The 12295-nt window shown below is 36.4% G+C and overlaps 2 protein-coding genes across 2 annotated transcripts; both read right to left on the reverse strand.

Moving 5' to 3' along the window:
• Positions 1-1016: 1016 nt before the first annotated feature.
• On the reverse strand, positions 1017-4313 carry LOC149049297 (octopamine receptor beta-1R-like). The gene is made up of 2 exons (XM_089201319.1): positions 4083-4313; positions 1017-2291 (listed from the first exon to the last, which is right to left on the reverse strand). Exon 2 carries the CDS (start codon positions 2281-2283, stop codon positions 1270-1272), a length of 1014 nt encoding a protein of 337 aa, XP_089057445.1. The 5' UTR covers positions 2284-2291; positions 4083-4313; the 3' UTR covers positions 1017-1269.
• Positions 4314-5085: 772 nt separating this feature from the next.
• Positions 5086-9220, reverse strand: LOC149049298 (histamine H2 receptor-like). Its single transcript, XM_089201320.1, has one exon. The coding sequence runs from the start codon at positions 9218-9220 to the stop codon at positions 8207-8209; it is 1014 nt and encodes a 337-aa protein (XP_089057446.1). The 3' UTR covers positions 5086-8206.
• Between the last annotated feature and the right edge of the window lie 3075 nt (positions 9221-12295).

A 12295-nucleotide genomic window follows, 5' to 3' on the forward strand; every position in this document is an offset into this window, starting at 1 on the left:
CACCCCAGAGAGCATCAATTCCGTTCTCTTGATTCTTTGTTAAGTGTAAAAGACTTGTGCAACTGATTCCGAAATATCCTATAACGTTCTTAGTAGGCGGCTATTAATTATGCTGTAATCATGGTTGCAAATGAAAGCGCGCATATGGAAAATTATTCATGGAAATGGTTGGGTGAAATATCTCCAAAGGTTATTGCACTCTTTCAACCGCAACTTTCATTTTTTTCTTTGCGAACTGGGGTTTTTCTGGTCCTCTTGTAGTTGTTCATAAATGACTGGGTGTCACCTCTAATCAACTAAAAGCATTTTGTGCCAATTTGTTATGAGTTTAGAAAAAAATCTATGTTCGATGATAACGAATAAGTTGCTGATTACATCACAGGCATCAAAAAGAGAAACTCAGGGGAAAGTTATTCTGCTTTAGAAGCTGGCTGTTAACAAACGGAAAGTCGAATAAAATTAATTTGTTTTCCATTTAATCATCAAGCCCTTGGATCTGAAAAAGCTTTGACATTATAGATAGAAAAATTCTGAAGAAGCAAAAGGTTATACTGAACGATTTTATCATCGTGCTTGCCATTAGATTATTCAATCTGGTATTCAAATTCAATTGCAATTCATTGTATTTTCAGCTCACGCATAGCAAAATCTATCCAGTTCTTACTCACAACCCTTCCACAATTTAGAAGTGAACTGATGTCGTCTTCTCGTGTTCAGCACTAGGCAAGGAGAAGTCACCATAAATAGTTTATAGTATTAGACAGCAGGGTCTGATTGATGCGAGCAACACCGCCTTCGACATCTAAGAAGCTTTCTATGGCAAAAAAATAACTAAATTAGCACCTCAAAAGAAACTACTCAAGTCGAGGCCAGTAATTTGATTTTTTTTATTCAGGTTTGTTTGAAATTTCAAAAAGGCGCCTTCTGCGATATCTCTCTCTCTCTCTCTCTCTCTCTCTCTCTCTCTCTCTCTCTCTCTCTCTCTCTCTCTCTCTCTCTCTCCCTCTCTCTCCCACTCTCTTACTACTTTCTCTTTTTTAAGGCGTATATAAATTATCCGACTAGTTCCCCTCGTGTCTGCCTCTTTGAGAAATTTGAGCCCAAGCATAGTAGAAAAAAAAAACAAAACCGACCAACAGCAAAAAACAGCAAAAAAAGAAACAAAAAAAAAAAACAAAGCGACCGTAATAAAAAAGATAAAAAAGAATAGAATAACTTTTGCGTCCTGTTTTTAAAAGAGGATGTCTTACTGACACAAATTCGCTAGACTCAAAAGTTTGCTTCTTGTTCCTCTCGTTCGACGAGATCGTTGCTAGTAAACGCAGCAGCTTTCTTTGGCACAATTCTTGACCTTTCACGGCGGCGACAGAGCAGTTTGCGAAACTCCCTGCGGAACTCATCATTTGTAAAGGCGTAAATAATGGGATTGATTACAGCACTCATATAAAAGAAAAACGTGGCAAGCAATGTTGTAATTCTTGAGCTGGTTGCAGGGGAAAAGCGAAACCAGAGGACAAGTGCCCACATTGGTATCCAGCAACACAAAAATCCCGCTGCCACAAGGAGCAACATTCGAGTAAGCTTTATTTCTTTCACTGTTTTGCTTACTGCAGTATTGTCAGTACGGTTCCGTAGCGATGACTCTACATTCTGTTGATGCTCATGGGTTTTCAGAAATATCTTATAATAACTGAAAATGCCAACACACAACGGTAAAACAAAAAGTAATCCAACAGTGATGGAATAATGAACGATTTGACTTTCACTAGTTGGGTAATGAAAGGAGCACATTGCGTAGCCTTGAATAAAATCGATTTTAACCCAATTTGTGGCACGGGCAATCAACAGGTAAAGTGCAAGGGAAAGCCACAAGCAACTCAGCCATATCTTAGATCTGCGGGGCGAAAAAATCTTCTTGTAATGGCTCGTCTTTACAATTTTCACGTAGCGGTTAATTGCTGTCAAACCAAGTGTTGCTGGGGTCACGTGAGAGGTGAACATATCAACAAAGCCTTGAAATTGGCATAAGGCGTCGCCAAAGACCCATCTTCCGATGATTAGCGTTGCAGAAGCTAACGTCATTCCTACTGTTCCACACAGCAGATCGCTGACCGCTAAAGCAATGATATACAGGTTTGTGGTTGATCGCAGGTTTGTGTTTCTGTATGCTGCTATACAAACCAGACTGTTTCCAATGATGCTTGTGGTGTTCAATGAAACGCATGCAATTGCCTCAGTTATGACGGCAGGTAAGCTTCGGCTTGGTAGCTCTAAGTTTGACATGGCACCTTCTGAAAATAGAAGAAATTAAAAAGCAATTAATTGAATAAATGAATAAACAAATAAATGAACAGAGATGAAAATTAATTTGGTGAAAATAATGGATATCCCTCTTTCCCGGCAAACTACATCACCCGCACCTTTCATTCGCTCTCAGGGTTTGTGAACTGTCGAAATATACTTGTAATCATCTATCTATTTATGTATTCGTTTATTTATTGGCTTTTTTTTTTTCAACCGCGTGACCCAACGTAGTCTCGTCTTCTCGAATTGTAAGTTTATCCAATACCAAGCCAGGGAACAGTGAGGTTTATGAAGACCGTCTTCATAAACCTCACTGTATGAAGATTAACGGCAGCGTTACAATCACATAACGTCCTTAACATATAATTGCTTTGAATACTACCCTCATATTTCAACTTGAACGACAAGTGAAGAATACGCTGAATATAAACATCATACTAGTAACTCGTAAAATGCCTACGCATTTCTATATGCTAAATAATCGTTCCTGATCGAGTGACTGTATTGCTAGAGAATCTCGTACTACCTTTTTTTTCTTTCTTTCTTTCTTTTCCATTTTGTAGGTTAAATACAAGTGTATAATTTAGCATGCGTTTCCAATTCTTCTGTATGTCCAAACCGCAAGTTATTTCTCAACGGAAAAAATAAACATATCTAATATTTCCGTTCGAGTTTTAAACTTGTACAGTTGTATTGTCTCCCTTTGCAATCAACGGATTTTTTTTTAATCTCCCACTGATATAAGTTATCCATATACTCTGTACATGCAATGAGTATTTTGTTGATGTAGACGTAAGCAACTACTTACAATTTATTCAAATTAGAAACAGTATTAATGACAAGCGAACGTCTGAAGATAAACGTAAGCCGTCAAACCTGTTTTCTCTGTTTCTTTGTTCCTGTTTTGCTATTTTGTGATCACCATTATAATCATCGTTTTCTTCATCATTGTTAATATTATCATTGTTATTATTGTCGTTAACACCAGTCTGCCGAAAAGTTCCACTAGTCTGTTTCCACATTTACTTCTCATGAAGCTTGGATCAAACATATCAGCTGAAGGCGTCAATTCATATTACTTTTATATTTTCTCCGTATCTCTATGTTTTTGTTGTTACAGAAGGACGTTAATTTGCATATATAATTCAAGTTTATAATTGCCTATCATTTATAGGGTTTCCTTCACACTTTTGTCGCCTAGATAAATTATTTTAGTAATTGAACGTTTCGCTCGAAGATTACCTCGCTCCCTGTTTCCCACACCAAAAATATTTTAGGACAAATAATCATCTTACTTCGATGATTGATAAAGTCACGAATGTGCTGCTGAATTTATCTGTGGTGCCGTTAGCTTTAAACTTTGTCTCACGATAAGAATCAGAGAGCTCGACCAAATTTCTCAAAATTTCTAGTAAAGAACATTAAAGTTCTCATTTTATTTGCTTCAAGGGACAGCTGGCGGCGAGTTAGTTGCGTACTTCGAATTTTCCTATGCGAGGAGTTTGTGACAATTATGTGTACTGTCCGCGATCCAAGCAAAAGTTTTTGCCAGTTTAAGCATTCACTGATGATTCTAATTAGACCTAGCGAAAGCTTTACCTTACGCTGAGATTCGATGAAACAATTGAGATCACAGAAGAATATGGGACGGCTCAACGCGGTCAAACTTCCTTGTCATTACCTGTCACAGTGCAGAGAGTGTGGCTTTTTTTTCGAGCTAAAAAAATCAGGTTTAAAAAGCAAAAAAAGTATTACTGGAGATATTATCTGTAACTAACCTTAATTCCACAGGAAAATTTCCCAAAAACGGTATTGAAGTGGCTACTTTATACTTTGTCTCCGAAGTTCACGATTACCTCATCCAAATTGAGGTTCTTCTTAATGCAAAATGCCTTTTTCCTTTTAAATACCACAATTTCTGTTCATTTTCTATAAACTTTCAGAGTAAGAAAGGCCCTTCCTTGCCTATGCCCATTTTTAAGGTAACAGCGGAAGGGCCAAGAGCGTTTGATGTATTTTTAACTTCCTCATACTGACGTCTGCAAAACACACATTGCTGAACGAAAGCCTAAACAAATGCAATAAAGACTGAAACATCTGTATGTTTGACTATAATTTCATGAAAAAAATAAGTTTTTTTATTCTGCCGAAGTGCATATAAGTTTACCGTTTTCGAAATACTTCGTCTTTTTCATTGAAAGATAACCCCAGAAAATTACTCTTTACTTGCGTAAGCTTGATTGCGAATTTTCATTAGCATTTTTATTAGTTACATATCTGGCCTATTGTCACGTGTAACTTGTAGCAGGTGGTAAGTTGAAAGGCGAGGTATTAAAAAGAATGAATTGTTTATTATTCGGCATAGCCCTCAAGCTCTTGAGAAAACTGTCATTTTGCAAGAAAAACACTGAAGTTGTGAAAATTCAGCTGGTCCGACTGATTAATGGAAACTATCATATAAACTGCGGTGTTTAATAAAGATTTCTAACCTGGGAAAAGCGGTAACTTCATATGTGTAAATTGGGATTATGTATGACTTGACTCAGTCAAGAAGCATTTTATCAAATGACCCTGAATAACTTTTTAATATTTCGAAAAGTATGTTTTTACTTAAATAGGACGCGATAGGCTGGCGTGCGCGGGAACTACCACAAAAAAGATTCTACGATAAAAACTCTTCCTTCCTTTTTCGAGTCAGAGCAGAAAATTCCGATTCATCGAAGAGCGTGAACGTGGCTATTTTCTCATTTCTGCTCACTACTGTAGGTCAGTTTATGTTTTTGTCCGCTTGTCTTTCACGAACACGTGAAGTGAAACAAATTTTCTTTATCCCTATTGTAGCATAGCTGTCAAGGAGTGGCATACTTGTGAAAAATAACAATTGGTTCATACGTCAGCGTGCGTTCATCGAGATATGAAGCACGCGGGAAGTTTGGAGAGCACGAAAGATGCCTATGAGTTGCTTTAGGCGTAACCGCGAGCAACTCTAGCTTCTTGAAAATTTCCAACCCAATGGTTTAAATATTGTAAAAGGTTTAACATTCCATCTGCTACGCTTCAGTGCGTTGATAATTTTGTTTCAGGAAAACATTTCGCTTCGCTGTAAACGATCTTGTTTCCATGTTTGGCTTAAATTACCGCCGAAGTCTTAACCAGTTTTTTAATAGTAAAAATTGCGGAGAAATTTTTTTCTCGAGGGATTTTTTTGCTGACGTCATGAGCGTGCACAATAGGAATATGAAGCACGCTCACGCAATTGAATTTGATTAGACAAATTTACTAGCTATGTTATAATGAACTGACTTTAAATTTTCTGACAACCGACGATCCTCACGGGACTCACTAAGGTTTTCTTTGCGTATAGCTGTCTTAAAAATTGACGCCTTGATAACACATTTTGAGGCTGGTAAAGTGTAAATTAATCTTTTATTTATGGTAAATTACTTGTTACATGTGGAGTTTACGTACTCATAGAACCTCACTATCCGATGGATAGGGGCCAAGAGTTCCAAGCCATGGCCACTCAACTATTAAAAAAGATGCTTGAGGCTCTAACATAACACTTGAAATTTTAATTGCTATCAGGGAATCATGAATAGATTAGTGATAATGATTTTTGATGAGCCGTTTATTCATTCTGATGATTGTGAGTTTATTTAGGAGAAAGCATATTTGGGATGCAGGTTTGCGTCAAACGTTTTAATTCGCCTACTGCTTCATCATTTCCTTCCCATGCAACTAATACCCAATTCACAACAAAGCTTAAAAATGTTTTAAGCAGTTTTCTTAAACACGATTTAAATTTTTTTTTTCATAGAAGAATCTTAAACCAACATCTGTCGACTTCAAGTTTAGCACGATGAAATTACAAGTCAGCGATTACTTAAATACTATTGAAAGTTCAATTTTTCAGTTCTCTGTGTCTGAATTTCATCACGCTAAATCCCGTTCAAATTGAACGTTTTTTGCTGGTGTGAATGGGGTCTTAATAAAAGGCGTGCATTCGTATATTTTCCTATACGAAGAAATTACCAGGTTCTGGTTTTTTTTTTCCTATGGGAAGGAAGGGTGTTGGTGGTTTCGGTTCTGATACGGTGTGTATATCATTAAATTAAAATTTAACTTTATATCAGTTTATTCAAACTAGGCACCATTGATAAGATACATTGGTCAATATCATTAGAAACTTTCAAGGAGCATGCACCTTTGAGAAATTAAGGGCAAAAGCGAGACCAAATTTCCATAAAAAGTTGTAAAGGTATGTGACTCTTCATTCTTTTACAACCTTAACCAAACTAAATAAAAATTACATCCCAATAGAGCCCAAAAGCTTAACTTTGCGCCAGTAGGAATTTTATTATTACAATCCTTTTCGTTGAATCGACAAAAAAAAAAAAAAACAAAACAAAAAAACGCTTAAATATGACTTTCGAATAATAAGCTAAGTAGGGAGAGCGCACCGAAATATAGATAAGAATATCTTGCACAAAATATAAGGTTAAGAGAAGTATTTTACATTGCGTAGATGTACAACTTTATTCTAAATCCCCATACAATTTCAGCCCTAACCCTTACATCAGTCCGGATAAATAATGTCTTGCAGTGGGCGCACTCATTTCTTCACTTTTTTAAAATAAGAAAAATAGATGCAAATGATATGAAAAACTTAAAAACAAAATTAACAAAAAATTCGACAAAAAAAAAACAACAACAACGACAACGACAACGACAACGACAACGACAACGACAACGACAACGACAACGACAACGACAACGACAACGACAACGACAACGACAACGACAACGATAACGACAACGACAACGACAACGACAACGACAACGACAACGACAACGACAACGAAAACGACAACGACAAGAAAAAATCAAAAGACAAAGGGCAATACTATGATATAAAATAAGTGTGCCTAACCTTGAAAAACGGACAAAAAATGGGGAGGGCGCACGAAACCTTTAGGCCATCTACAGGGGTCCTTAGCAGTTATATTTGACATTTGACGAATAAAATCTCCCTCTAACATGCTTTCCATCTTAAAATACACTCAGAAACTATTTCGTCGACGTAGAAAGTCTTGCAGGTATCGTTGCGAGCTATTTCTTATCACTGTTACGTCATTAATATTGTTATCAGCTGTAGGCGCCAAGTTTTATCTCTTTGCTGGCTGCTTTTTCAAATTCTATTTATTTCCTCCCAGAAAAACGTTGCTTTGCACATATCATCACTTTAAAGCTCGCAATATAAGTTATTTTTCATACCTCTCTCCGCTTTTCTGGTCATCTCGTAGTTTTTCATAAACGACAGAGCGTCACCTTCAATCAACTAAAAGCATTATGTGCTAATTTATTATGAGTTTAGAAAAAATCCTATGTTCGAGTATCGCAAGTAATTTGCTGATTACACCACAGGCATCAGAAAGAGAAACTCAGGGTAAGTTATTCTGCTTTAGTGGCTGGCTGTTCACAAACAGAAAGTCGAATAAATTTCACTTCTAATTAAATTTATCTAACCAATTATGACAAATGCTTTGACGTTTAAATAGAAAATTCCGAAGAAGCAAAAGGAACGATCTTTGCTTGCCATCAGATTATTCAATTTGGTATTCCAATTAGGTTCCTCACAATTTCATCGCAGGAATGGTAAAATCTATTCAATTTGTACTCGCAACTCATCCAAAATTTAAAAGTGAACTGATGTCATCCTCTCAGCATTTGGCAAGGAGACATCACCATAAACAATTTATAATTGATTGGTGCGAGCAACACAGCTTTCGACATCTAAGAAGCTTGCTTTGACAAACAATAACTAAATAAGAAAAAAAAAATGGAATAACTTTTCCTTCCTGATTTCAAAAGAGGATGTTTCATTAACACAAATCCATTGGACTTAAAAGTTTGCTTCTTGTTCCTCTCGTTCGACGAGGTCGTTACCAGTAAACGCAGCAGCTTTCTTTGGCACAATTATTGGTCTTTCACGGCGGCAACAGAGCAGTTTGCGAAATTCCCTTTGGAACTCGCCATTTGTGAAAGCATAAATAATAGGATTGATTGAAGCACTCAAATTAAATAAAAAAGTGACAAGCAATGTTGTAATTCTTGAGCTGGTCTCAGGGGAAAAACTAAACCAGAGGACAAGTGCCCACATTGGTATCCAGCAGCACAAAAATCCCGCTGCCACAAGGATCAACATTCGAGTAAGCTTTATTTCTTTCATTGTGTTGCTTACTGCAGTATTGTCAGTACAGTTCCGTAGCGATGACACCACATTCTGTCGATGCTCATGGGTTTTCAGAAATATCTTATAATAACTGAAAATGCCGACACACAACGGTAAGACAAAAAGTAATCCAATAGCGATGCAATAATTAAAGATTTGACTTTCACTGGTTGGGTAATTAATGCCGCACAGTGCGAAGCCTTGAATAAAATCGATTTTAGCCCAATTTGTGACACGGACAATCAGCAGGTAAAGTGCAAGGGAAAGCCACAAGCAACTCAACCATATCTTAGATCTGCGGGGCGAAAAAATCTTCTTGTAATGGCTTGTCTTTACAATTTTCATGTAGCGGTTAAACGCTGTCAAACCAAGGGTTGCTGGGGTAATATTATAGGCAAATAAATCAACAAAGCCTTGAAATTGGCATAGGGTGTCGCCAAAGACCCATCTACCGATGATAAGCGTGGCAGAAGTTAGCGGCATCTGTACTATTCCACACAGCAGATCGCTGACAGCTAAAGCAATGATATACAGGTTGGTGGTTGATCGCAGGTTTGAGTTTCTGTGTGCTGCTATACAAACCAGACTGTTTCCAATAATGCTTATGATGCACAATGCAATGCAAACACTTGCCTCAGTTATGACAATAGGTACGCTTCGACTTGGTAGCTCTGAGTTTAACATAGCACCTTCTGAAAATAAAATAAATTAAAGAGCAAATAATTGAATAAATGAATAAACAAGCAAATGAACAGAGATGAAAATTAATTAGGTGAAAATAATGAATTCCCTCTTTCCCAAACTACAAAACTACATCATCCGCGCCTTTAATTCGCTCTCAGGGTTTACGAACTTTCGAAATATTCTTTATTTATATGCTCGTTTACTTATTGGCTTAATTTCAACCGCGTGACCTGTGACCTGCACAATTATGATAAGCTATCTCGTGTCTATTTCAAAGACTATAAGTCTATAAATCTTTCGAAATTTTCTTTTGATTATTTATCTAGTTATTCATTTATATGTTCGTTTACTTATTGGCTTTTTTTATTTCAGTTGCGTACCTGTGACCTGCACAATTATGATAAGCTCGTGCCTATCTCAAAGACAATAAGACTATAAGTCTATCTCAAAGACTAATAAAATTTACTCGTGCTTATTTATTCCAAATTGCACTCGAAATCATGTGATTACCTATCCTAAAATATAATTGCTTTGAATACCTCCCTGATATTTCAACTCTAACGACTAGGTAAGAACACACTGTATATAAAACATCATACTGGTAACTCGTAAAATGCCTACGCATTTCTATCAGCTAAATAATCCTTCCTGATAGAGTGTTTGTATTGTTAGAGAAGCTCATACTACCTTTTTTTTTAATTTGGTAGATAAAATGCAGGTGTTTTATTTAGCATGCGTTTCCAGGTCTTCCGTAAAACCAGACCGCAAGCCATTTCTCACCGGAAAAATAAACTTATTTGATATTTCCGTTCGAGTTTTAACCTTGTGCAGTTGTGTTGTCTCCCGTTGCAATCAACGGATACTTTTTTTAATCTGCCACAGATATAAGCTATCCATATACTCAGTACATGCAATGAACATTTTGTTCATGTTGGCGCAAGCAACTGCTTACAATTTATTCAAATTAGACGGTGACAGTATTAATGACAAGATAACGTTTGAAGATAAATGTAAGGCGACAAACCTGTTTTCTCTATTTCTTTGTTCCTGGTTTGCTATTTTGTGATTACAATCATAATCATCGTTTTCCTCATCATTGTTAATATTATCATTATTATCATCATTGTCCTTAACACCAGTCTACCGAAAAGTTCCACTAGTTTGTTTCCACATTTACTTCTCGTGAAGCTTGGATCGAACATATCAGCTGAAGGCGTCAATTCATATTACTTTTATATTTTTTCCGTATCCTCATATTCTTCCTGTTACAGAGGGCGTTAATTTGCATAAATAATTTAAGTTTGAAATTGACGATCAATTATAAGGCTTCCTTCAAACTTTTGTCGCCTAAATAAATTATTTTAGTAATTGAAAGTTTCGCTTGAATTGAAATCGATCGAAAAATTAGGCTGTCCATGCAAGCTTTCAAGCTAAATTTTGAAAATTCTCCTTTCTTTCAAAAAGATGTATTTTGACAACGTCTGAATAAATTTGACTGAAGAAAAATGTTGGATTATAAACAAGACAGTCATCATTTATTGCCTTCGGTTGGGGTATCATTTAGGGAAGTGTCAAGATATGTCATTCTATTTCTGAAACTCTTTTGCATTTTCAGTCAACCCAGAATTCAGTTTGAATAGATAGAAACATGAATAAATGAAAGCTTCATACACCAGTTTAAAGTTAAAAGCAATCTTTTTGTTGAATAGTCGTCGTATCTTCCCTTACTTAAAACTGTTTTCATAAAGGGCCTATGTAACTTCCAGCGTTCATACACAAAATCGAGCGAGATGTTCCTAAAGCCGGTCAGACCGTTGTGTTATCAAGCCTTATAAATAAACGAGGTTGGTCAAAAACCTATCGTTTATCGCACAGTAACCCAGAGAAATATGAAACAATATGTTTTGTTTTAAGTTTATTTTATAAAAGCAATAAACCACTCTTTCTGTCGGTTTACCAGCATAATACCCCACTTGGAACGTTGTCAAAACACTCGAAAAGTTATTAATCCCAACTAAGAGGCGAGTGATTCACAATCTTTTCCAGTAACACGGTTCTCCAAATATTTTAAGTTGGTTATTAATTTGGTAAAACGATTAAAAGTGCGGTGTGTTGCTTAATGACTTTCCGCAAAGATGGCGAAAGCAATTGATAAATATATGTACATGTGGAGTTTTACTTCTCTACTCGAGAAAGAGAGAAGATTACTTCACTCCCTGTTTCCTGTGCCAAAAATATTTAAAGAAAAACAATCATCTAACTTTGATGATTAATAAAGTCACGAATGTGCTGCTGAATTTATCTGTGGCGCCGTTAGTTTTCAACTTTGTCTCGCGATAAGAATCAGAGCTCGACCAAATTTCTCAAAATCGTTTGTGAAGAACTCTAAAGCTCTCATTTTATTTGCTTCAAGGAACAGCTGGCTGCGAGTAAGTCGCGTATTTCGAATTTTCTTATGCGAGGAGTTTGTGACAATTTTGTGTAGTGTCTGCGATCCAGGCAAAAGTTTTTGCCAGTTTAAGCATTCACTGATAATTCTAATTAGACCTAGCGAAAGCTTTACCTTACGCTGAGATTCGATGAAAACAAGTCAGACCACGGAAGAATATCGGACGGTATTTATAATAGCTCTACGCGGTGAAACTTCCTTGCAAAGTTGGAATTATTGTCTTTCTACCAGTCTTTACCCGTCACAGTGCAGTGAGTGTGGCTTTTTTTAGAGTTAAAAATTAGGTTTAAAAAGCGAAAAATGGATTACTTGAGATATTATTAGTAACCAACCTTAATTCCACAAGAAAATTTCTCCAGAACGGTATTGAAATGGCTAATTAATACTTGTCTCCAAAGTTCACGATTGCCTAATCCAAATTGAGGCTCTTCTTAGTGCAAAATGCCTTTTTCCTTTTAAATACCACAATTTCTATTAATTTCTATAACCTTTCAAAGTAAGAAAGGCCTTTCCATGCCTATACCCATTTTGAGGTAACAGCGGAGGGGCCAAGGACGTTTGATGTATTTTTAACTTCCTCACAATTGCTGAACGAAAGCCCCGAAAACAAATGCAAGAAAGACTGA

Source organism: Pocillopora damicornis, chromosome 3 (assembly GCF_964200805.1).
Source record: "Pocillopora damicornis chromosome 3, jaPocDami1.2, whole genome shotgun sequence".
Classification (NCBI taxonomy): Eukaryota; Metazoa; Cnidaria; class Anthozoa; order Scleractinia; family Pocilloporidae; genus Pocillopora; species Pocillopora damicornis.